This window comes from Periplaneta americana, chromosome 5, assembly GCF_040183065.1.
Source record: "Periplaneta americana isolate PAMFEO1 chromosome 5, P.americana_PAMFEO1_priV1, whole genome shotgun sequence".
Taxonomy (NCBI): Eukaryota; Metazoa; Arthropoda; class Insecta; order Blattodea; family Blattidae; genus Periplaneta; species Periplaneta americana.
In genome coordinates, this window is record NC_091121.1 from 78,841,500 (window position 1) to 78,868,960 (window position 27,461).

The 27,461-nt window shown below is 34.7% G+C and overlaps 1 protein-coding gene across 3 annotated transcripts; it reads left to right on the plus strand.

Annotated features, from left to right (window-relative positions):
• Positions 1 to 26,130, plus strand: tamo (PUB and ZnF_RBZ domain-containing protein tamozhennic). 3 transcript variants are annotated; one of them, XM_069826048.1, is made up of 5 exons: positions 1 to 122; positions 1,063 to 1,238; positions 4,237 to 4,436; positions 6,729 to 6,908; positions 12,043 to 26,130. In XM_069826048.1, the coding sequence occupies exons 2-5, from the start codon at positions 1,115 to 1,117 to the stop codon at positions 13,891 to 13,893; spliced, it is 2,355 nt and encodes a 784-aa protein (XP_069682149.1). In that variant the 5' UTR covers positions 1 to 122; positions 1,063 to 1,114; the 3' UTR covers positions 13,894 to 26,130. The 3 variants fall into 3 exon arrangements, with proteins under 3 accessions (XP_069682149.1, XP_069682150.1, XP_069682151.1); XM_069826049.1 differs by having other exon boundaries at positions 22 to 220; XM_069826050.1 differs by lacking the exon at positions 1 to 122 and having other exon boundaries at positions 1,204 to 1,341.
• Positions 26,131 to 27,461: the final 1,331 nt, after the last annotated feature.

The following is a 27,461-nucleotide window of genomic DNA, read 5'->3' on the forward strand; positions in this document are numbered from 1 at the left end:
AATGAGACTGTGACTATGAGTCGATTTTGTTGTGGTTATTGTGGCTCATTTCAGCAAGTAGAAAATGATTTGGGTTAATCGTAATATTTTGTAGACACGTGGTATAATCTTATGATTTCTATGTATGTATTAACTTATTATAATATGCGATGATCACATAACAGATCATATCATTAATTAAATTTAAATGTCCAAAACCAACCGAATAGTGACATCACTGGTAGGGGGCAATGAAACCTGACTTAATCTTCTGTGCTAAGTATAAGTGTACAATATTTATATAACTTGTCTACTTACTGAAAACTTTTCTGAGATAGGAATAGTTAAGGAGTAATGTTGTGAATACACGCGACTTTGTTTTTTAAATATGGTTTACTTAAGTTATTTTATGAGCCATAACTTTCATGCATATGATTAGGAATAGGCTATAATTACAGATTTTGAAAAGTAATTACGAATGTAATTATACATAAAATCTCCAAAGTAATTACGATATTGATATTGTTTTGAAATTCTCGTTCCAAAATATTTTCCAACCTTTAAAATTTCATTTGCATTAAGTGTTTTAACGCATAGTGTCAGATTTTTCTGACGCATAGTGTTAGATTTTTCTCTAGTTTTCATCCTGTTGATATTCAGAAGGTGTGAGAAGGATATAGCCTAGTTTTCTCGTTAAGTAGAAAGTCAATGTCTATAAAAAATTAATGGTTAACAATTCCTTCTCTGAAATAGTTTGGTTAGGGTACAATTAGCATCTATGTTTAATGTACAAATAGACGTTTAACATGGAAATATTTCACTTTATTACTTGTTCCCCTTATTTTTGTTGTGTCATATTTAATTTTTAATAATTGGAAAAATAAATTGAATTATTGATATTTATGCTTTCCTTATTAAGTACTGGTAGGCTTATGTATGCTAAATTTGATAACTTCATATGTAGGCGTAGGCCTATAAGTTTAGCTTAGTAGAGTGAGCTAGCCTTCACGCAGTGAATTAGGTCAGGGTACTGTTAATTAGTTATTGTTAAATATTTCTGCTATTTGAATTATCTTGTTTCAGTTTACTGACACGATGTATGTCCTGTAAATGAAGAATTAAAGAATAGTAAGGAATGGCAGAATTTATGACTTGTAATCGATTGCCAGAATTATGGATGACAATCGAGCAGTTACATCTCAGTTACCTGCAGACAGATGAGAGCTTACACAAAATTGAGCAAAGGAATAAGTTAGAAGGTAATCACAGTGCGGCACAGAATGTATTGTGACATTGCGTATGTAAAATACAAATACCAAGAGACATCCACAAAAGATGACAAAGGAATAATGCTGTTTTAAGGTAAACTGTAATTTTAACACAAATTACCACGGCACTAAGCGTTTTAGGGTGTTAATTGGTATATTCTAGATATCTATTCGTCTTCTGTGATGTGACTTCAGTAAGTTGAGAGTTCATAGCTAATTTCTGAGAAAAAAAAAAGATTTATGTAATCGTATTTGAATTGTGTAGGTACTCATTACAAGTAACTTATTTTCTCTGAATTCTATTTTATTAGTTGCCATAACTTATAGAACCTAAATTGGCTTAGTAAGTGGTCAACAATAATTATGATTGAAAGGATACTGGATAGATGTCACAGAGAGCCGATGTCACGTCACAGATTTGTAAACAGATTAGCCAATTGAACGTGCCTCACATGAAGTGTACATAGATACTGTATCTGCTGTGTTCAACTTGTCTGATTAAATTGAATAATGATGGACTATTTACTACTAATTCATGGAGTGAGCAGTGAGAACAGAGACACATCATGTAGTGGTGACTCATAAAAAAGGTTACTGAGTCATTCTGAATGAAACTAAAATGTAAAACAGTATTTGTCTGGACGCAGAATGTAAATAGATAATTTTTTTTATGTAGAAACATTTCTGATTATATCAAGTGTTCCTATACAGACCAATCCTAGGCAGTTTGTTCCATTAGCTTATATGCCGCCCATCAATAGATTTTATTAGGACAAAGGCTGGAGTGGGACGGCCTACATAGGAACTCTATATACAGTACATATAATGATTCGAATGAAATGAAATGAACTTAAAATATCAAATTATTGTCTGTTACGTGGTTAGGCCTAACTAAAATTCTGTGGTTTATGAAGGCTTATTGCAGTCCATTATTTTTAACAATTTCATTAGACTTCGTTAATTTTCGTCCCTTCAAAGAAATTCATAATATTTTTTGCTAATTGTTGTGGATAGTTTTTGCTCACTGTTCAAAAATTACTTCAGGGTTGATGTTGAAGTGGAAGGTGTTTAGGATTGCCACTTTGACCAATATGGCTTAGAATGTCCGTCATTTCTTTTCTTCATCATCATAGCTGGCTCAACAACCTAGGTCAAGTCATTGTCTCCCTAAGAATTCTTTAAACTTCTCTGTTTATGGCAACTGTCCAACAGTTTTTATTTCATGTGACTTTGTCTACTCTGAGGTGACTTTGTGTCATATCACGGAAAAAAATTAAAGTGGCGCCATCTCACATTTGTTTCAATGAAATAGGTTACTAATGCCTGATTCCGATATATGTCAGAACTACTAGTTTCAGTATGGAAATTTTAGATCGGTCTTTATGGTTTTACAGTTGGTTGTATTGGAGCTGTTGTATTATTTACAATTTTCTTTGAATTTCTTGTGCAGCAAACTTTCTATTGGAACAGGTTTATGAACTTTATTCGTGCTTGGGACTGATACTGAATGGTATAAGTACCATTCAGAGGTGGAGTTATTTCTTTCCTTGAGCTCTTTTATAATTTCTTAGATCTGTAATTATTGTCCAGAAGCCTTCGCCCTTCCCATATGCTGCGCTTTTTTTTTATTATAAATTGGCTAACATGTGTGGAAATGTTGGAGTTTGGATGGGGAGGAAATAATTAAATTCTGTCGTGTTCAAATAACATAACAGTTTTTCTTCTGTTTCATTATTTCGTCTCCTTCTCCTCCTCCAGTTTTGCTTTTATTTAATTTTTTCTTGCCTAATGTGCGTATTAACTTATCAGCTATCTATGATTACACACATATAACTTAACTTTGTGTAGGATACACCTTTCAAAGTATACAGATATGAAACAGTTTAATAATCAAAACTCCGCAGCCTATATAGTGTAGTTGAAGCGACGTATGAACCTGTGAGAGGTAACATTTGTGCTTATAAATAAAATTAATTTATTGATAAGCCTATAATGAATAAAACTATTATATAGTAATGAAATTATCATTAACAATTTTTATAATAGGCACTTAATTCTCTATTATATCAATATATATTTTTAAGACTAGGTATAAAACTTGAAGGATTAATGACGTAATAAACATGTATAAGATGACTTCATATAGGTTTATATTGTAATTGGTTTACATTGAACATCGAAAGATATTCAGTAGAGGTAAATCATTACAATAGCGTTACTGAAGAAAGACGGATAGCAAGAAGCCCCCACCAAAGACAGTATGGGATAGCATGAGAGAGAGGGATTTGGGTGGAGTACGGTACTGACATTCTTTGACAATTGTGATTATATGCAAGGCATACCTGTCACTAATTCGACCTTACGCAAACTCGCTTTTTCTCTCTGATCATTAAGAAAACGCATGGAAATGAGCTGTATATACTGCCCCTCCCTGCTGTCTACCCCCTTCTACCTGGACAAAGCGATCCTGCCTGCCTGCATCTCTCCAGCGGCCTGCACTTTCACAGCAGCTTTCCAACTTTATTTTGGTGTGAAATTGGTGTCGGCATTCAATTTTTCTTTTGTTTACGGTAAATATGACTCAACTAGAAGCCAAGTACGTAAATACGTTTGTACTTTAACGTGGTAACGCATTAGTAAAGAAATACTTCTGTAGATTTAAAGTGACAATAGTGCTTCAAGATGTCTACTTTTACAAGCGCTTCAATGTCAGTGAAAACAGTAACATTCATGTACGTAATACAAAAATGTGAAACTGCAGAAACAAGCATAGAGTTTGTAATTCAACGAAAATATTGCCAGCTACGTCAGCTTATTTATAGTTTTAGTAGGCCTATGTTATCATTATTCAGTAGGTTAAGATAAGCAATAATATAACTTGATCACTTGTAAAAACCGCATGTGGGGAGGGCCACAGTTTCTGGACAGTTACTCTTACAGGAGTTGGATGTTTATTTTTGATAGAAAGGTTTCATTTGTATGATTTCAGGATACATTAAGGAATACCTGTGCCTTGTTCCCCATGATAGGAAGTTCAGTTTCCGGGAAACTGCTGATGTACTTCATCAGAGTGCCAGGCTGAAAGAAGACTTCAGTGGTTATCGTGCAGCATCTGCATGGAATGCTATTGGAATGTATGCTGCAAACTTGCTGGCCCAACCATGGAGGAAAGAATATCGAGAATTGAAGGTTTGTCGAATATTTGTGTGTTCATGAATTACAAAATATTTAGGAATTATGTAGTGAGCACCAGCCAGGCCATCTCGCAATAGAGGCCAGGCAACTTATGTTACTAAATATACAGGGTGATTCGGAACTTACGTTACAGAAGAATATAGTAGATAGAGGTTACTAAAACAAACATTTTTCATTAAGCAATGGTTGTCCTATCTCGCACCGGTACGGTGCTACACTTGTTTCATTGCTGAGGCTGATAGGCAATCATTCATTCAAAGGCCAGTGGCGTATCTCTTTGATGACTAAGATTTCAATGAAAAACAACAGGCAATGACGCTTGACAATTTGTGCATTACATAAGAGCTTCAACTGACGCCCCCTTTCTTGTAAACAATACTGGCATTGTCGAAGCATTGACTCCCACACCTGTTCAAATTGGCAGATTTAGTATGTATGGTGTTACAGGCGTCGACAATCCATGGAAGATCATAGACATGGTCTACAGGTGTGGCATACTAAGGTCTTCAGATGTCCCCACAAGAATTCAAGTGGATTAAGATTGGTGATGTTGCTGGCCTTGGGACTGGACCTTGATAACCAATCCATCACCAAATGTTGCCATCAGTTGTTTCTTTGCCGCAAGACTGAAGTGCGCAGGAGCTCCATCATGCTGGAACCATGTCCTGATGCATACTGCAAGCGGTACCTCTTCCAATGAAATAGGCACGATGTTTTACAAAAATCCCTTTAATTTTCTCCCCTTAAGTGATTTGGCATTACATGTGGACCGAGTAGTGTGTCGTTAATGATGCCACACCGCATATTGACAATAAATCGCACATGAAGAGATCTGATTGCAATGGAATATGGATTTATCTGCTCCCAAATGTGCACGTTGTGTGTGTTAAAAATACCATCACATGTGGAAGTTGCATCATCAGTGAACAACACACAACTTGCGAATTGGGATATCACTGCGCTTTGATGCAAAAACCAAATGCACGGCTAGTTCTCTCAGGCTCTAATGCTTCATTTTTTTAATGTTGACTGTCTGATGACTGAGCTTTCAATAAATGTATCTAAAAACAATAGACAATGACGAATCAATGCACATAGCAACAATAAACAATCACAATGTGACTGACAGTCACAACACTAAAACAAGTGCAGTGCCATACCAGTGCGAGGCAGGACACACATTGATTAATGAAAAATGTTTTTGTTTTAGTACCAGTCTCTATCTCTTCTTCTGTAACATAAGTTCTGAATCATCCTGTATGCGTATGTTTTAGTTAAATTTTAAACTCTTTCTTATGATTGACATATTGTCAGCCTGTTTAGATTCTAATGGGCAAGTATGTGTCCTGTACCCATGTTGCAGGAAGATGGTGGCCTGGCCAAAGCTTTTTTTTTTTTTGCATAGGAGGTCTGACAGAGTCTGTGTGAACAGGAATGACGTCCATCTCCCTGTGATGATCTCTGCTGCCTCCTCAGATCAGTGGCATCTGTTTGCAATTCACATACTTTATGTCTTTGCTGCATCCTATATTGCCCTGAAGATCGCGGCACTTTAGATACCACAACTCACCAAGATGCCATCTGTCTGAGGGAACTGCCACAGCCTCATATAAAAGCTCCTACGCCTTCCCAGGATCTGTGCAGCTCTCCCAGACAGATGACATCTGTGGACGAATCCCAATACCGTGTCTGCCCGATCTCCTGGTCGACCTGAAACTATTGAAAAATGAAGTTGAAATTAATGAAGATGAATTGAGTCCAAGATCAAATGCCGAAAGTTATTGAGCAATTCTGCTTCAAGTAGTTAAAGGGAAACGGAAAAAAAACCCAACCACATAACTTGTCCCAGACAAGATTTGAATCTGTTCCCACTCGTTTCATGTTTGACATGCAAACCACTACTCCACAGTGGCCAAGCTTACTACATAATTATCAGAATATTAATAAAACGAATCATTGTTCCTGCTTGCAGCTTTAAAAATATTAATACAGTATATTATTTAAGTCTTGGTTCATATTTGCAATTATTCTGTCAGTCATAGTATTCATAATTATGTCCTGTTTCTCTTTCATCTCCCCATTGTCCTCCTCTTTCGTCTTTCTCTTCTAATTCTTCTTCTTCATCATCACCACCACCACCACTACCTCGACAGTATTAGTGCCACCACTTCACTGTCACCATTACCACTACTGTCAGAACCAGCATCGTAAAATATTCTTTATCTATGTGTAATTGATTTTTGCACATAATTATAATAATTTTTATTGGTACTGTGTTTTACACAGCTATTCTGTGGATTCTACAAACACGAGATAGAGGCAAACTTATCTGGAGCAGAACTGATGCTCGAGGCAATGGGATACAAACACACGGGGCAAACAACAATGGTGCTAGATGGACCTATCGACCCAGACAGGGTGTCCAATGTGTCCAGAGACTCCTTGATGGCATTTGTGGAGTGCCAGGTGAGAACTCTTTTGTTGATTAGATTTGTGTTGTTCATTCAAGCTGTTTGTTGAAGTTACAGTAAGTAAAGTAATTATTATTCATATCATATTGTCAGTTAATTCATAAGTGTGAATTGTTCCTGTTCAGAGTGCTGGTTGTAGCACACACATTATGTGCTATACTTGTCTCTAGTGGTGGGGTGTGATTTGAAGACCTGTGATTTTGTCGCTGGTTCCAATTGTGAAAATAGTTCGAAAATCACAGCTCCAGGAAATTGCAATCTTTGCCCAATATGTAACTGATAGTGATGATTGTGCTTACATTATGTGATCATATGTAACTGCTCCAGACAACTCCTAGTCAGAATATTCATACTAACCTCAATGACGAGATACTGTATTTTCTCAAATGCCCCGTGCATTTTTTTTTCCCGAAATATACAAGTAAAAAATGCACGATTTATTCAAAGTGAAGTTGACAACATTGCCTGATTTTCCTCCTGCACAACTCTGAAGGTGGTAGTGCATGCCATTATATTCCTGCGAGGATATTTCAATTGTTAACATTGTTAAATGGCATTTGGATTTGGATTAGCAATACAGGGTCTCTCATATAAACTAAGACCGAATGCACGGTGTTTGTACTCTGCGCTATGGCAATTGCCTCAGCCGAATTTATGTCGCGCGCGGCCGCCTTGCTTTAAGCATGCATACAATCTTATATGAAATCTTACCTTGTAAAAGATGCTGGAAGTGTCGTCCTTCCTGGGTTATACAGGCATTGTATCTGGTAACCACATTCTGGCTCACGCGAGTGAGTTTTATCACTGTAATGTTTCTGATTTCATTCGTAATGTGTTCTTTTAGTTTCTCCAATGTGTGAGGATTTGTTTGATACACTTTTTCTTTCAGTTTACCCCACAAGTAAAAATCACACACTGTTAGATCTGGAGAACGAGGGGGAAATAGATCAGCACTGATCACTCTGTCTGCAAACACTTCTGAGATTGTAAGAAGGGAATCTTCTGCTGTATGAGCAGGGGCTGATCTTGTTGAAACCACCCACGCGATTTTTCTTCTTCTGTTAACTGATGGAAGAACAGCGTCAAAATGTGATCTTGGTACCTCTCTGCATTTACTGTCATCTCGAAAAAAAAAATAGATCCAATTATTCGTCTTGCACTAACAGCACACCAAACACCAATCTTCCTATCATAATGAGGGACTTCATAAACACCATTAGGATTTTCTGCACACCAATAGCGAGAGTTATGACTGTTCACACGACCATTAAGATGAAACCAGGCCTCATCCCAAAAGAACACAAGCTGTGGGGTAAACTGGAAGAAAAATTGTATCGAATAAATCCTCACACATTACGAATGAACTCAGAAACATTACAGTGGCAGAACTCACTCGCGTCAGCCAGAATGTGGTTACTAGATACAATGCCTGTATAACCCAGAAAGGACGACACTTCCAGGTAAGATTTCATATAGGATTGTATACAAATGCTTAAAGCAGGGTGGCCACACGCGACATAAGTTCGGCTGAGGCAACTGCCATAGCGCAGAGTACAAACACCATGCGTTCAGTCTTAGTTTATATGGGAGATCCTGTACATGTGCCAGAATCAAGTTCAATTGTGATAAGTGTATAGTTTGTGTGTCTTACATTTTCAGTAATTGAAAATGAGTACAACTAAAGAAATGAGATTGCGATCCTTTACCTGCAGCAAAAACTTAAAATTATTAAAGATGCTGGGAAACATGGAAATTGTTATCTGTGCTTTTAATGTATAAACAGCCAATTAAGCAAGACAACTGACATGCATGCAGGGCATGCACATACAGGCTGGGCAAGAAGTCCCTTTACATGTTATTAGTATTGTCAATTGTTGAGCAGATTCAATCTTTATTTATTATTAATATTATTGTTGTCAATTAATGTTACTATTGTTGAACAGATTCACTCTTTATTTATTATTAATATTATTGTTATTATTGTTGTGTTACACATTATTGAGATACGCATTTCCTGGCATAAGCTGAGACCTGCACATTTCACTTCGGTAGTGGGGGAAGGAAAAACGTGATCCACTCCATTTAGTCGAGTTAAACCATGGTGGAGCCCGAACCTCACCACACTGGACAATGCACTCTGGGGCATAATAAAAGAAGAGGTTCGTAACAGCGATATGTGAACAACGATCAACTGAAAGACGGAGTTCGCTTAGCATTCCAAACAATCACCCCTGTTATGCTTTAGCGGATGGACATAAGAACGTGGTGACACAATGAACATGGAGGGAAGCACACAGATTGTTTATTAATGAACTTGTGCACAATGTTATTCATACAATTAAATATACACATGTTTTTGTATTCATAACAATGTTCATCTACATGTCTAACTGTACTATGCTAATAACATGTACCGGTAAAGGAACTTCTCGCCCACCCTGTAGAATGTGTTTGAAATGTGCCCTGTTTCAGGATAAAATTTGTTTACTGTTAACTAAACTGTATTTGTGTTTAATTGTTTTTAATTTATCGTGAATACATTTGTTGAAAGTTTTATTTTTGTAATTTGTATTTGTTTTTAATTTTATTTAATTGATTGATTAATTAAGTTTTTTTGCCTTTCGAGGTCGTGGGGTAATCGAGAAACTACGGTAACTTGGATCTATTATCATCCCACTCAAATCATTAACATCGGCAACTCTTTGATACTCAAATGTACACCATTCACCACATGTTTATTACTCGCCATACTAATGAGTATTGTTGATATAATATTTATGGCAGCAATACCTATGCCCATCAGAAGAGTGATAAATTTAAATCTCTGTTGTCTTGTGGTGACAAACCATATGTCGTTTTATAGTTCGGTTTACTTTTGGGATAACTCTGCAACATTCCAGTCACCATGGGTCAGCCAACACAAAAATCGCAGTGTGACAAAATTGCCATTATTTCACACCGAAAGAAATCGCCATCTCCACCCAATATGTGACTCATAGTGATGATGGCAACTGTGACTATGCGACTATACATGGCCATGTGTGACAACTCAAGACAACTCCAACGCAGTATCTGGCGAATTACCGCAGTACAATACCGAATGTTAGAAGTATAGGAAGTATTAGAAATGCATAGGAGAAGCTTATGTTTCCCTTTTGCTCTTAATTGTCTTTCAAGTTAGAGAAGGATATTTTAAGATTTCTACAACTATACTGAAGTATTAATAGCAACTACAAATAAACGTTTTTGTGAAACTTAACTAAAAATATTACAAACACAGCAATATTGAATGTTGGATATAATTAAGTATATTATTATGTTTTTGTTTCTGATGTTTATACGTATAATATTTATGGCACTGGTATGCCAGTTTGCGAGGAGCAATAAATTTCTGTCGTCTCATGGTGGCAAATCATGTGTCTTTAGATAATTTGGTTACATTCGGGATAACTTGAAAACATTTGCAGTTGCTAAGAATCAGCCGAACACAAACATCATACTGTGACAAAATCGCCATTATCTGTCACAACGACTATTCCAGAGCTAACACAGTGCAGAGCTGTGATGTCAAAACGCTGTGACACCCCACCATAGTTTTCTGTCTTCGGAATGTGGAGTGAAAATGACCAATTTCGAGATTTTTAGAAGATAAATGTTTTGCAACATTCATTATATTGAAAAAGTGGCTTTTTTCTCTGTTCACATGTCTGTGGTCGACTTTTTCATTTCATTAAGCCTATGAATTAACTCACCTGGAAAGTATACACATAAAATATAAACTTTACTACAAAAACATAGTCTGATTTCACAGTGCAATGATTTACTCAGAAATCAGCTAAAACTGTAGTGGCAAATTGAGCAGTTTAGGCTGTAAAGCCTTAGACACAAAAAAGACTGCTCTACTGTAGCGCTGTAGCGTGAATTTGTCTAAGTTCACTTTGGGCAGTGCTTGATTAATTGACTAAGGAAAGGATGTTTATTTCTTACCTAATTTGCTCCTTAAATATAGCCTATCTTTATTATAGATTAGTTATAACATTATGTAGCTGGTTTCACATATCATAATGTCTCGTTAAATAATTTAATGATAGATTAGTCAGTTTTTGTTTTTCACCAAGCATCATTATTGCTATCGGATCTTTAAACTCATTGTTAATTTATTACGACCTATTTGTCGCATTGGAATAGTAACGATGCATTAAGAAGTCAACAACATGGTGGACGTATGACATTTTTAACAAGAGCCAGAACAGGTCACATTGTCACACAATTGTACCTACACCAATTTCACCTTTCTGATACTCCTACTTGTCTGTGGTGTAATAATCATGATGAAGATTTGGAACACATTCTTCTATACTGTCCATCCATAAACCACAAAAGAAGTAAATTAGAATCATCAGTACCAGTTGCAGAAAACACAGCTCTGCAGTATATATTGACTACACCCCATCCCAACTCTGGCTACTAGCAACAGGCATCTATAATGAACACCGAACAAAATACCTCTCATTTCTCATGAAAAACAAGAACTGAAAAGACTATAGTGGACTTTATGTTGTCAGCAAACAGCTGGATACATTAAGAAGATTTATTTCTTATACATATTCTACGAAAAAGTTTCTGTTAGTTGATGGGTGATATTCTTTTACAAGAAACTTTGCTGATTTTAAATGTAGTAGTTAAATTTGGTTTTTGCATTACACAACTTTATTTCTGTTTCATTTCTAGTGCTACAATGGGCTGGAATGCATTGGTGTGCAATAGTGATTTGTAATCTTTGTCTTGTTAGATTTAGTATTTGTTGTTGGTTGAATTGAAGTCATAGCATCTTGAAGAATTACAGCATTGTTGAAGTTATTCATTTTGTAGAGGAGATGAGAGAGAACACTGTATATGGGTATATGGTTTTACTTTTGCCATTAATATCTGTGCTGTATACTTTTCATCTGATGTTAAGGCTCTGCCATTGTGGGAGGAGGGGGAGAATTTTTATAATAATATTTTCTAGTTGTTCGCATTCGTGGAGCTCTTTAATCCATACTTGGTTCTTGGATGGCACCAAGTGAATGAAAACAATACTCTTGGAGAAGAAACCTAGATTAAAACATTTATTATTTTAATGACAGTTACTGAAAAACATCTGGGAGGAAGTATCCTATCGCTTCAACTGCAGCTGGTTGGAAGTATTGGAATTCCGTGAAAACCACGTAGGAACTCCAGAAAATGCTGCCAAGGGATTGGTTTACCACTTCCACCAGCGCCAGTACCAGGAGCAACAGCATCAGTTGTCAGCATACCATCCAGACACGTATGGTACTACAGCCAGGTTCCACCAGCCAGCTGCCAACTGCATGTATGGTCAGGTACAACCTCTGCACCCTGTCTCTCACATGGGATACTTCAACTATGCACCCTATGGTGCAGCTCCTCCTCACGCATACACTCTCCCACCTCAGCCAAGATATGCAGGCGTCATAAGTCCTCAGCAAGCTATTCCACCTGCTATGACCTATCCCATTCCACCAGCGGTACATCCTGCCTACCACCATATCACTGGATTGCATCACCCTGTGTTAAAATCACAGGACCTTTACCCAACTAATGGCCACCATGCTCACCATCATCACTACCCATCACCTATGGCAGTAGCACCGGTGCCTTTGCAAAATGGATATTCTGTATCGAACCCGATGCCGTCTGCACCAGCAGCTGTGCAGAATTATAATTGTCCAGTACCAACAGGTCAGCTTATTGAGCTAGACGCTGCCCCCCCACAGAGTAGCAGTAGTGAGACACAACAGACTTACTCTGCAACAGAGTCAGCATCTTCCGTCCTGATCCCTCGATCTGTACGACACCATCAGCAGACTGTACCACTGAAGAAGAATAATGAGAGACAGCAAGATAGTTACAGGACAGAGGTTCCACCAGCTCGGAATTACAGTGCCAGCCTTCAGAAAGCCGAGAGTCAACCTCTGACATCTGGTAAAGCGAAGGAAGATGGCACTGGAACATTTGAGAGTTGGGACTATGTGTTCCGCAACTTGGAGAGCCAGGGCTATAGCAAGGATCTGGGTGAGAGACCAGATATACTGTCTCCATCACCAGAGCGAATGATCAGGAATCATTCAGAGGATGTGAGGAATTCTCGTCAGCAGCAGCAGCAGCAGCAGCCACCAGCAGTGAAGGACCTGGAGGAAACTCTCATGGAATTGAGGCTTGAAGAATTCCATAAGGTGTTGCCAGCTGAACATCGGCCATTGAAGATAAATGAGGCATTACAGAAGATCCGTTTGGATGGTGATGGTGAATCTTCTTCCAGATTGCCTCCAGGAAAGAAATCGCCCAATACTGATGCTGTTGATGGTAGTGTCAGTGTGTATGATAACATGTCATCACCACCAAAGGATAACCCAGAGAGAGAAAGACCCATCACTATTGCCACAACTTCCAGCAAGTCTAATGCTAATGTTAGTGTTCAGAACAACAAAGCATCCACAAGAACTCTTCCCAGGGATCCCAGAAGATATGGGGAAGATGACAGACCAGCACAGACGGCAACACATTACTCGTCTGCTACGCTGGACCCCAAGCACCTGCGTGACAGCACGAACCACTACCGGCTCCCTGCCAATACTTCTAACCCTTCTGAACCTCCTCTACCTGAACGTAAGCCATCCCAGGCTAGAGCTGAAGAGAGACGGGGAAGTAGTGGGGAATCACCACCTGATGTGGGCCGCAAGACACTGGAAGTGTCAGACAGGGAGAAGTGGGAGTGTGTGACATGCACATTTCTGAACCATCCTTCTCGAGACATCTGTGAGATGTGTGGCAAGTCCAAGAACAGGGGTCCAGAAGTGAGGCCCTTGGCCAGTGGAGGGCGTGAATGCCCCCAGTGCACTCTTGTTAATGAAAAGGGTGTGGGCACTTGCGATGCATGTGGAACCAGTCTAAAAGACTCACCGACTTACATCTAATTTACTCAGGATAAGCAAAGAGTTTAATTCTTTGAAACCATATAGATGTCACTAACATGAGATCTTACTCGTATCAAACATTATACATAACTGAACCATGATGTAATGTTAAGACTGATATATTTTAAAATACATTTGCAATATTTAGGATATCACTAAAAGGCACAAGCGATTCAGAATAGCATACCCAATTCCGAACAATTAGAGAATGACAGATTACATTTCAAATAATCATTCATCCCCTTATATTTTAAATGTTCTGTCAAAATTCGTTTAGATGTAAAATCTTTTTTTTTTTATTTCTTACACATTCGAAAAATTTCTTTAAAGAGAATTGTGTTTATAGAAAGTTGTATTTATAATAAATGTTAATGAAAGTTTATACAGCACTCTGCAACTTCCAGTTTATATACACCAGAATCTTGATGTTTCAGCTGCAGTCCATTGTTACAATTAATAGTTGCATTTCATTGATATGTAGACAAGATTAATTCAACTCTTAGTCTTCTCAGATAGGAATTATATCATTGCTGTACATCTGTGATAAATGTTGAAATTTATTGGTAATTTCAGAGTCAACGAATTTTATAAGTGATCCAGTTAACTATTCTAATACGGATCATCAGCTTGTATCCCATCTGTTGAGATATAAGTAAAGAATTGAGCAATGCACTTGCTTCTCTGTCTCTTACGAAATGTTTTATGTACAGACACATGCTGCCTTCATACCTAATGGCGCAAATTATGAAGCAGGACTTATGTACAACTGCATGTGTCATTCTTATTATGTTTTTTTTTTTTCTACTTTTGCGTGTCTGATTTCTCTTTTTTACACCTTTCATCTAACAGTTGTGTTATTAATTGTTCTTAAAGTGTTTATAACTTTAACATTTGTTTATCCTGTCTTAAACAGAAGTTTAAATTGCCATGCATATTGTGAAGTATGGTTACTCTGCTGTCTTAAAGTTTTGACTTGTTTTTGCTGTAGAGATAATTGTTTTAATATCTCAACACCAGAGTATTATTTGAAGTCCTCCAGTAGTTATAATGATTTCTATTCCATTGAATGCTGCAACTTGTGAAAATTACTGGCAGTGGATGGGATATATTGGAAGAGAGACTGAAATTCATATTTGCCAGTCTGTGTGTTTTATTATAGCGGGGCTAGCGAGAAGAGATGACTGGTTTGAGGGTATTCACATACCTTTTATCTCTGTGTTGTTACCAACTCAGTATCCAGTCAGTTACTCTCTCAATTTCTCTGCTTCCCATGTTGCTATGTTGACAGGCTTCCACTTTAGCAGGTTTATATAAACTATATTTTGTGTGTGTCTGTCACATGAGAAATGACTTAATGGCAAAGCACTTTAGGAAGTAAATAATTACTGGAAAAATATCTTTTTATTGGCAATTGGCAAAGAAAAGATAGAGAATGCATAGATAGAGAGAAAAAAAACTATTTCACTCTGTCTAACACTTCTAGCTAGTCCTAACATAGTTATTATTCTTGGCAAGGGATATGTCTAGTTAAAGAAAAACATTCTTTTCGTTATGAGAAGAGTCTGATCTGCACTTAATGTCAGTATTTTAAATAAAGTAATATTTATAAAAACAGACCTAATACAATGATCTCTTTTCTGTATCCAATTTAAAACTCTCGTTTAGAGAGGTCTGTTTTAATGTAATTTGAGAAATTATGTACAAAATATTTCTCTGTTCAGATGTAGTAAATGTAATTTCACTGCAGAATAATGTGATCTTTTATTTGTCTTTAGGAATTGAAATATAGTTTAATTCGTGTTGGTTTGAGAGTGATCGATCACATTTATTCTATGTTTAAAATTGTGTATAACTAATAATTAAATCAATAATTATCTGTTAACTTGCTGTCTTTTACTGTATTAACAAGTGTTAGCCTTCTTAACTTAAATATTTTAAAGTAATGCAGTTTTGTTATACTTTTGACACCAGAAAATTAAAATGTCACAATAGATTGAATATCCTGTGGAAATCAACCTTCATAGACTTAAAGTGTACAGTAGCTTAAGCTGCTTCCTAAAGTAGGCTATGTAAGTAAACTGCTTTATAAGGAATATAGAGATGCACTTAAAAGAAGAAGCCTAACAGTGGAATGTTGGTTTTAAATGCATAAAGAACTCTGTAATTCTGGGTTTGCATTCCTTAAGTAATTTCTTATAGTGAAGTAATGATCACAATAAATAATTTTATTGTGTTGTAGTTGTGAGAGTTATAAAGTATGGGAGATCAAACTTAACAATAATCAGATTATGATAACTTATCTGATTCTCCAGAATAAGAATTGAAAATCGTACATAAATACAGGTACAGAAATTTATTCTGTGCATGCTAAAAATAATATTGAATAATTTGACATTAAAATCACTAAATATGTGACATAATGATTAAATTCGTATTTTATGTTAACCTTAACAATACTAACAGTACATAATTAAAATGAACGAAATTTTGCACGTATTTATGCAATTTGAATATTCATTTTCGCTTTTGAGGTAACTGACTATAAAATTACTTTTGGGAAATCGAGGTTATAAAGTCCATTTATATCAGATTTTTGGCTTTATGTATGCTTCTTCAGGCCTTTCATTGCTATTCCACTTTTGTTTCCTGGACTAGACGCAGAACCCCAATTTTAATGCTGTATACTTCTCCAGGAGAATGTGTCCTAAAAGTTTCTGTCTTTTCCTCCCATGAGGTCACTCTCTAGAAAAATATTTTTTCAGTTTAATTTTATTAATAATACATTAACAATAATAACTATTGCTATAATGTTTTCCACAATAGAAGTAATAATTTGTTGCAGTGAAATACATTGCAGTATTTAATTTGTCAGCAGTAAGTGTTGAATTTTTTGTTTTGTTGTGAAGATGAGTTTTGTTGTCTGCTCTATATGGAAATTAATTTTTTCGCCTCTCTATATAGTGGCTACAAAGAGTGTATAGTGCTTGTATTTACACCTGATACTGGTTCGGCGCAAGTGAGGAGAGAGCTAGTTAGTGGAGGGGAGAGTAGCATGAGATTGTTCCTCGCCCAACTTACTGTGCAGCGGGACGTCCTTCGCCATACAGAGATCTGACCCCACTGAATACTGTTCCACAACTAACCCAGTACCACTCAAAGTGAACATATTCTTGACAATGGATTCATAGAGACCACTGCACATCAATCTGAGCATGATGAGGTCCAAATACAAGCACTGTAGTTTAAAATTGTGACACTATTAGCAGAGTGATGTTCGAAACAGTAGGAGGGAAGTGAGAAAGTACAGCACTGCATATTAGTAACTTATATTATAGCAAATATTATTAGGATGATGAAGTATGTAGAAAAATTAACACTACAAAAATAATAATTTTAATTCTTTATCTTTCCATTGTCCAAAGATGAAGTATGATAATTGGGAATTTACAGTATTTCAATATGAAAACTTCAGCTTATAACAAGAGGTAGTGCTGGATAGAAATTTATACAAGATTTAAAAGGTTTTTTATATTTTAACTGTTGAAGAATGCTTTTCTTCTCTTAAGCAGTTTAAAATTGCTGTACATAAAATTGAACTTAAATTTTTCATAGAATTAAAAAATGTAACATTTTGATATGACACTATAAATTATTTGAAAATTATTTACAATAAATCGTGACTGTTTAGTTGTCATGAGCTTGAAATCTTTAAATAATCATATGCAGAATATTTGTCCATATTTTAATCTAGTTGTATTCTAAAGGTGACTATAGAATTTATGGCATACATCAATGAATCCTTTGCTGTGTATATTAATAATTTCAAAGAAATATAAATACTATTCTTGTGAATGGAATTCACGAGATGACTTTAAACTAAGAAAAATTACATGAACGATGTAATAGTGCAGATTAAATAATTATAATTGAGGAAGATTGATGAAAAGTTGGAATTAGTTTACTTAAATTAACTGACATAATTGTGTATTTTAGTTAAAAAATCCAATACTCAGCCTTGTTAGCAAAATAATATTTGTTTATTATACTGTCATCCTTGATGTGCTTTTTGTAGTTCTTACATTCTTCTGATATAATTTCCTAGTATTTTACAGTTTGTTGTATTATCTTCACACTTAATAACTGGTGTTTCTGTGACATGCATTACACACAATTTTGGCATGTATTTTACAGATGTATAATTTTTCTGAAGAATGGTTTATTTATTGTAATAGTTTAGTGTTGCACCTTACAATCTACCTGCTGTATCTTGTATGCAGATATAATTGATAGTTTGATTTATTTCCAGGGGTTTGTTTGCTCATTTTTAGTTTCTGCTATTTTGTGCATTGCTTTGTTGTCCAGAATATAACTTGCCATTGTATATAGATGTAATAACATGTCAGGTGAATCTTTTGTTATTTGGATGCTGACAATTTCCCTTTCTCTGTTTCTTAGCAATTGGAACAAATATTTAATAAGAGATGTTTTTTTTTTGTTCTTCACTTCCTTATACTTCTTTCAGAGTATAAAAGCTACGCTGAAGTTGTTGCAAAGTGGAGCTACTGATTGTTTATTCTTGATGTCACCAGTAATACGAATGTTATTTTTTTTTATTTGTTTAGTATGCTGTGTCTTTTGGCAACCCTTACTGAAGGGCAGCTACTCTTGTGGGATTTATATGAAGTACCGTATTTACTCGCATAATAGACGCACTTTTTTTTTTTTTTTCGTAATTTTTGGATTAAAAATACTGAGTGTGTATGCGAGAAAAAAATTTTAGGGGATAATATCATAACTACCTGACATCCCACTTGATAATCACAGCTGGTTTCGACATCGAACATTCAAATAATATTAAAATTGATCATTTGTATGACTTCGAGAGTATAGATATATCCAGAGTGCGAAATAACGGGGGATGGGAGGGATTTCCCCCTGTTGGAAAATTATCTCCGTCTCATAAATTTATATTAGCATTCCTGCCAGGGATAACTTCTATCATCCCCTCACAAAATATAACTTTATTGTTTTAATACGAATATACTTTATAAAGTATAAAGTAAACAGAGAAAATAATATTGATGTATTGTCATCACTGGCAAGCTGGCAACAATCAATAACTTAGGAATTACACATTTTATCTCCTAAGCCTGCTTATGAATATTATTATTATTATTATTATTATTATTATCATTATTATCATTATTATTATTATTATTATTATTATTATTATTATTATTATTATGAAGATGCAAGACAAGCAACTCAATGCGACCAAGTGTTGAGTTGTATCGAATGAGGATAATAATTATAATAATAATAATAATAATAATAATTTTATTGTATTATGGTATTCTCTGTCAGAAATCTTAATTCGCACCCTGGATATATCAAACGCTTATAAGCAATCTAATAATGTAAGTGTATATCATACAAAATGAATAAAAAATATAGCGCAGTATAACTTAAAACTGAATACAAATAAATAAAAAAACTAGGTATACTTTGTGAAGGTAACACTACCACTATTCTTACCTTAATCACTATCAGTACTGGTTTCAGTATCACTGTCATCCTTTACTACACAGTCACTTCAATCGTAATAAATTAACTCGTTGTTTTAAAAATTTAAGCATGAGAAGTGCATCCAGCACTATGTTTGTATATTACCTCAGGTAGCAATTGGAAATGTAATGCATATATTATGCACGAATTTTTTTTACTTCATATTACTTTCAAAAATTGGAGTGCATACATTACAGAATTGCGTTTATTACACAAGTAAATAATGGTATATTAGCATTGTCAGTTAAATGATTTTATCAGTATAAAAAATATGTAATACTATAGACAATATTACTTCTCTAGTCATCCAAAGACAGTGCATTAACCGTGACAACTGTCTGATGTTACCTGTTATAATGAAAAAAATACTTCATTAAATTAGCTGGGATGCAAGGAAGAATTACATCTAATGAATGCCAATGGAATAAAAAAACTTCATTCAGAGTTTCTTTGTCTCTGTTTGATACTCTGTTACATCGCTTAATCTCCCTTAACCCTTCAAAAACATCACTATTAGATCATTTTAGTACTAATATTAGTATACCGGAATTATTGTTGCCTGATAGTTAGCATTTTAGCGACTGAACCGTGTTGAACTTACCACTCATGCTGTCAAAACACAACCATGTCATTTGTAAAGATTGGTGTTATCTTGCAGTGCTGACTGTTCTAACAAGTTGACCATTGTTTTGGTTTGGTGCCTAGATAGTCTGCGTAATCGTTTTGTCATCCTGGTGTCAGGATTTTTGCTCGTGTGGAAATATTTAAAAATAAGTTTGTGTAGATTTTATGTCGAGGAATATTGTCGTGTATCATTCTAAATATGGCTGCTGCTTGTTAGTCTGATTACTGTTTCCAAGTGTCCTCCATATTTCTCCAGAGTTTATTGTCTGCAAATTTTTTTGTTTTAATTTAATATTTATTTCCATAAAAATACAGTTTTCATTACATGGTGTATGTAATTAATATGTTTTAGTACAGGGATGTGATCTTCCTTGCTAGGTAGTCTGTGTAAGCATTCTGTAAACGATTTGTTTGTATTTATAGCCATTGAAAGTATCATGTGTTGCTCATAGCTGTTAACCTCTTGTTAAATATTCTAATTCATATAAATTTGTTTATTCTTTGAAACTTTGTTTCATGTTTTTGCTAGGATTATGGCTTTAGAATCTGAATAATATACATGTTTGAATGGTATCTATTATAAAGATCAGATTTTTTACAGTGTATATTCATTGACTTCTATTCTAGAATCAAAATTTTTGGTACATTTATATGAAAGGTATTTCCGCCCTCAGTTTATAGTCTTACTGACAATGATGGCTCATGTTATTCGACAATGTTTTTGTGTCTATTTATTGTCCCTTCAAGAAATGTCAGTCCTTCAGTATCTTCTGTTGGCTGGTAAATTGTGAGTAACCTCGAAGTTACCATCTTCATTGTGGTCAAAATTTTAATCAGACAGTATTGTGCTAGATAATAATACAGAATTACCAGACAGAAATGATGGTTCTTCTTTTTCTTTGTCCATGCAGTCCAACTTTTACACTTCATTTACCCATTCTCGATTGTTGGAATTTCTAGAATTAGTGGTGATATTTGAACCTTCAGTTTGTTTGGTTACAGTGAGAGTATCTTTACTTGTTGTTGTTGTTGTTTTTTGTAATATTTGCAAATTTGGTGCAGGTAGAATATGCGCTCATTGTGATTGTTCATTCATTGTGTTTCCATTGTAGTCCAAAAATAATTTTATATCTTTCGTTCTCATTGTGCCGTATTTGAAGTCTCAGATATGAGAGCCAACTCCGGGATTCTCACAGTTGCTTGCTTCATAAAATATTTGATGAAGTTGGTCATTTGAATACAGCCTTATTTTGCAAACGAAATAACTGCAAGATTCTTCAAAATTTACATGATGAGTTCTATGAACTTGCATTATACAACACCTGATATTTTTACATTTCCTTAAGTTGTTGACGCGCCCTATTAAACATCACTATCACTATTCACTTTAATTAATTTTAATTTAATAAGCTGCTCACTTAAACTCATTCTCACAAGTACGGGCAATCTGAGTTTTATGCAGTTTGTTTTGTGAAACAGTTTCAATTTACAAGTGTTCTATATGTTGCTATGAAACATTTCCATGTTACGATATCACACATTAGTAATCAACCAGTTTTCTAAAAAAAGCCACTTCAGTGCGAAAGCTTCCAATATGCTTCTGTGTTAATTACTTGCTTCTTACTATGTGCTTCCAGTTGAACTGGTGACAGTGTTAGTGTACTGATTTAGCCCAGTTCCAAAGATTGTTGTTTGTTATATTCTACAATTTATAGATAATTATCCTTTGTGTATGATAGCTGTATTGTGTTGTAGCTTTATACTACTGACATAAATTTTGGACAGGATATGGAGAGTACAAATTTGTGGAGATAGTGAAATTTTGTTTTTGCTCCAAAAGACTGGGAAAATTTATTTTGGAATATCTGCACTGTGTATTTGTATGTGTTGTCAGTATATGGATTTCGAACTTTTATATTTTGCTTAACATTTTTATTTTTGTCAAATACACATCTTTGATACTGCTGTGTTGATTGAAGCATGGTTGTTTGGCTGTTTTGTCCATTATTTCATTTTTTTTAATACTTGGAAACAAGGGCGCAAATAGCCATAGTAGCTGACGAGCCCTTTTAAACCCCAATAACTAACCAACCTATACTTGGAAACTTAATTAGTTTTCGTTCTGGAAGTATATGTAGATTTATTAATTGAAAAACTCTTTCCATAATACTGCATTTTGCATTGATTTGGTTTCATAAGGTTCTTTTTGAAGAAGAGTGAATTATTAATCATCTACGAAAACTTTATATTTTTTATTTTAGGCTTCAATATAACACACATAAAGAACTAGTTTTATCACAAGCAGACTGAGGAGTCTACTATCGTGTCCTTCCTTTGTAGTAGTTAATTAACTGTTGATATAAGGAGTAAGTAGACTGATAGTGGTACTCAATTGCTTGGAGTATCCAAGCATGATGGACTCAACAGAGCAGATGACTCTTTAGGTCGTATCTATTTTCCCAGATAATAGAACTTGTATGTGGGTCCGAAACATTGGAGATAGTAAATTTCAGAACATGATGGTATACCCAGAAGTTTACGTTTGAGCACAATTATTGCAAAAGCCTAAAAACTCGTAACTAATTTAGATTAAAAATTGATACTATTAATGTTTAAGAAGTAAAATTTTGACGTATAATGATATTTTAAGATTTAACCTTAGAATAAGGTTACCAGATGTCCCTGATTCTGGGGATAGTCCCTGAATTCATACTTTTGTCCCTGGCTAAAATGTGTGCCCGGTTTTTAATAAACTTCTCAAATTATTCCTGTTTTCAAATGCGAATTACTTGTGTAAAGGATTGACGGCAAGTCAAAACTCTTAATAGCTGATACATTTCTTCACTACAGAGTGAGAAGATCGTGCTCGTAGTTTTTCTACACTTTTAACATGCTTTCAGTTTAAAAAAGGAGTTTTAAATTCAGAAATGTAATTGTTTCTAGCTGCACTACATAGCCAATGTTAGCTATTACCCACTCTAAAATACGAGTTTCGTGAATGTAATGTAAAAAATGTCAGATCAGAAAGGTAAAAAAACGTAAGTGTATTGTAGTTGATACGTTGTTGAAAGCTGTTACCAAACACATGGCAGCAAAAAGATATAAAAGTGCTATGCTCACTTATAGTAGTTGCTCGAATTTTCCACTTCAAAAGTGTTATCCTAGGCAAAAAATGATATGGTAATTGCACTACATGAAGGCACTTTTGCGTTCTATACTATAAAATAATCAGATCTTAAGTCCATAGATTGTACATTTGCCCTAGTGAAGAAGTACTATGAACCAAAGTAAGACGATTTCACTTCTATAAAACAGTACTTTTACATTGTTCATCAATCATCGTTGTTCAATTTTGTAAAATATAATATTGTCCAAAGAATAGACTGTCAAAGTTCATGCATTCCTCGATGAAAGTGGAAGCAATTGGTTTTGTCAGCTATGAACATAATGTGAACTTTACAACGTTCAAAATTATATGTAAAATATTCCAATCCAGGTTGATTCTCATAAAAACTTTCCCATAACATGTCAGGAATTTACAACAAAGCTTGCTTCTAGACAAAACTTATCAAAAAAATTCACTCATCAGAAAAACGTTTTTGATTTTACATCCGAACAGTAAATGATATACTTTTTTCAGTCTTGCAGAAATTTGATTTAGTAATAATAATAATAATAATAATACTAGCTAGAACAACAATAGCAGCAGAAACAACTATAACACTGCTGTGGAGCTAGCCCAGTGTCCCCAGATTTCAAGTAAAAAAATCTGGTAACCTTATCTTAGAAGTATTTTTACAATAGTGCAGATTGCTTTGAAATGGGCAACAGTAAGTGGTTAAGTACTCTTTGTCCCTTGTGGCAGCTCACGAATGGTGAGAAGATATATAAATTAAAATTAAATATACATAAAGTAGAAGTATGAAGTCTAGTTTTTGTTACATGCACACAGTTTTCACATCTTTTTCTTCTCTACCGACACTTTTCCTTCTCTCAATTTATAATCTACTGTAATACTCTGAACTATTGCCTGATGTTATTCTGCAAGGTTAGCCATAATGATTTAGACGATTTTTGAAAAAGTATTTTATTGCACATAAAAGTATGGCACCTGTATTAAACTGAGGCAAAACTCAATGTTTTATAGTGCTCAGTATGATTACCTCAGGTCACACAACACAGGTGGATGCAGTACTTGCACTCTTCCTCTACTCTTCTCAGCAAAGTACCATCAATGCTGTGATATAGTCCTGCTGATCTGCACCATCAGAACAGCTAGATTATGGCTTCCTTTATATTGCACAGCAGGAAAAAGTTTCAAGGTGTCAGATTCAATAAATAAAAAGACTATCTTTAAAGATTGTAGTCATTTTCTTCTGCACACCCTATCCAATGCCAAGCAGATAGCAATTTAGGGACCACATGCTTTGCAATGAAAATGTGCAGTTCTGTAAATCTTTTCACATGACATTGCTCAGAATACACTGAGCTTTGGTGAATTGCTCTCATATTTAATAAAAATACATATATTAGAACCCCTATGTAACGTTTTTCTGGGGACACATAATAATTAACCTTAAATGGGGATTGACACTAAATAGGTGTTTGCTATTTTTGTTTAAACCTTTTAAAATACTTTTGCAAGTTCAATTTATTTGCAAAAAAGCTACAATAAGTAAATTATAGGTAAACTGTACAAAAAAAAAAGTAGAAAACATTAAGGGGAAGCTGGGTGCCAATCAAGTCGTATCTTTGTGTTTCAGACTTTTTTCCATTTTATGAATTAACTTAACATTTTCCTCGAGAGAAAGTGTTTTCCTTTTTGTGAGGCACAGATGTTCGTGAAGGTGCAGAGAGGGAGTAGGGATCATGTGGCAGCGAGGCAGCAGCATTGCCAAGACATTGACTATTTAAAAATATTGTATTTTACACGTTGAGTTGAAATTAATTTATTTTTGCATTAATTGAGATTTAAAAAAAATTATTTTAGAATAATTTTTAACGAAAATGCAGGTTTCGCAGTAAAGAGAAGAACTTCAAATCGAATATAAAAATACAGTAATCATATGTAATAATTTATTGGGACCGTGAAAATTTAAAGTCAAATATGGAAATAACATTAAATGGAGGTCCCCTAAAATCAAAGTTCTATTGCATGTCATACTTTAAAATTTGCAGGTTATGGCGATTGATCTTGTCACCATTTTTTTTTAAATACCAAGCTCTCTGCTGGCTCTGTTGATTTCTGAGAACTTTGTTGGAAGCACTTACAAATGAAGACCATAGGGGAAGAATGTGATAAGTTCAAAATTATAGATTTTTCTGTTGTAGATGTCATGCAATAGTTGAGGTAGTGTAGATTTGGGTAACAACCTCATTAATCCAAAGAAATTTGAAAAATGATAACCCAAAGACAATAGGATATAATGGATCTTGAAAATTTTAACTTGCTCGCCTGTAAAAACAGTAAAATGTGACATCACATTTTTCGCCTGTACTCTTCAGATGTTTTGCACTATTCGTGAGATATGAGAGGATGACCAGTTAATTTCAATTTGCATAAGGATCTGGTATATTAAAATTGGGCATACCAGCTGTAAATTGACTCTTTGGCTGGTGGGGTGTTTTTGTACCATGTTTGAAAATGACGTGTGGCGATAATTGACCTGCACCAGTGAACATCCAACACACAAAAAACTTTCCCATACGAAGTAAACTCCATTTTTCTACACATTGCGATACAACAATTATCGTGACATCTATAATTAAAACTTAGTGTGTAACTCTATTTTTCAGATCACATTTTGTCTATGTAACTTTGATAAGTATAATATTAAAAAAATCGTCTAAATTGTTTATTCTTCTGGTATCTTGATTCTTCATTTATTCTTCATGTCATAGAGTAATTCCTGTAATACAATAAATTCTATTACGTACAAAGTTAATGTGTCTCTCCAAAATTCTTTGTTAACAGTGTCTTTTTCAGTTCATGCATTGTACATTGTGTCAATCCACTTCTTTTTTATTTTATCGTACATATTGCATGCAGCATTTAACTGCTCTTAAAAAATCTCATTTCAACTAACTAGATGGTATTAATTTCATTGTTATATGCGAGCCCATGTTTCAATGCATTGTGTAAATTGTGTTGTGTTATCTGTTCCTCTTGGTTCAAAAATATAACTTTCTCGCGAAATACGATTAATTGAATTCTCTCGTGATTACATAATTCGACAGATTTGTTTCAGTGAAATCAATTACTAATATACAGATACATAATATTTTTAATTCCAATTTGTTTTTCATAGCTTGAATTCATATTGACCTTGTTTTCGTGATATTATATTGGTGTAATACTATATGTTAGTACATTACATTTATTTAGTACTACAGAATAACAGATGCATCCAAAAATAGACATTTTTTAATTAACAAGACATTTGTATAAAACTCATGAGAAGTCAGAGGAAGGGAAAATATGTCATTGAATAAGTTATAGAAAGTGTGTATGATGTGAAATGAATGTAATCAACATTTTGGCTTCATAGTTAAAACTCTATTTAATATTTACACAATTTTAGTTCCTGTGATGTGAATTTTTACTGTATAGTGTACATAAAATATTGTAAATTATAACAATATACATATAGTTTATTTAAAATTTGTACTATTTACAAATATGCATAAGTTGTCTCGGGTACTTGCTGATTGTATACATGTATGCGGCTACTATGAAGCACAACCCTAGTTCTCAGCAGCACACAAAGATGAGCACTATGTATTATTCAAGGACTGTTAAATCTAATGAAGTAATTCAATATTTTTATAGTGATGTATAATGGAATGTTTTTTGTTGTTTTGTACAGTGTAAAGATTATCTTTTTTTTTTGTTTCCAACAAAATAAACTAATAGAAACACAAATGTGTTGTATTTAACCAGTTTTTATTAAACTTATTTTGATAACCCAAGTAGCAGTAACTTCAGATGAAGTTCTCATTCCAAAATCTTCTTGAAAAAGCTTTGAGACGAACATTTGTGCAAGAACATCTCATGCAATATTCATTGGCCTGTAGCATCATTGCAACAGCTGGGCAAAATGGCCGTTGATGGTCCAGGGCCCTTGTATCCCATGTGGTGCTGTACAAAAAACAGTTATTGTTTAGTCAACTGTCCGAAGACAGGTTTGAACCTCACAAGTGATACCAAGAAGACACCACTTATGAAGGAACTAGGCCAGGAGATAATGGAATTGGGCGACCAGTTTCTTTCCCCCTCCATTGCATACATCGCCAGCTAGCTACATATTACACTAGTCAGACTTCAGATGCATACAACAGTTGTTCTTCCTCTGACACATATTGTCAAGTGAAATATACTG

Excerpts from the sequence above, each read along its gene's own strand:
- tamo (XM_069826048.1), top strand. The coding sequence starts at position 1,115 with ATGGCAGAATTTATGACTTGTAATCGATTGCCAGAATTATGGATGACA. Across the intron at positions 1,239-4,236 it reads GCAAAGGAATAAGTTAGAAG|GATACATTAAGGAATACCTG; the intron begins GTAATCACAGTG and ends GTATGATTTCAG. Across the intron at positions 4,437-6,728 it reads AAGAATATCGAGAATTGAAG|CTATTCTGTGGATTCTACAA; the intron begins GTTTGTCGAATA and ends TGTTTTACACAG.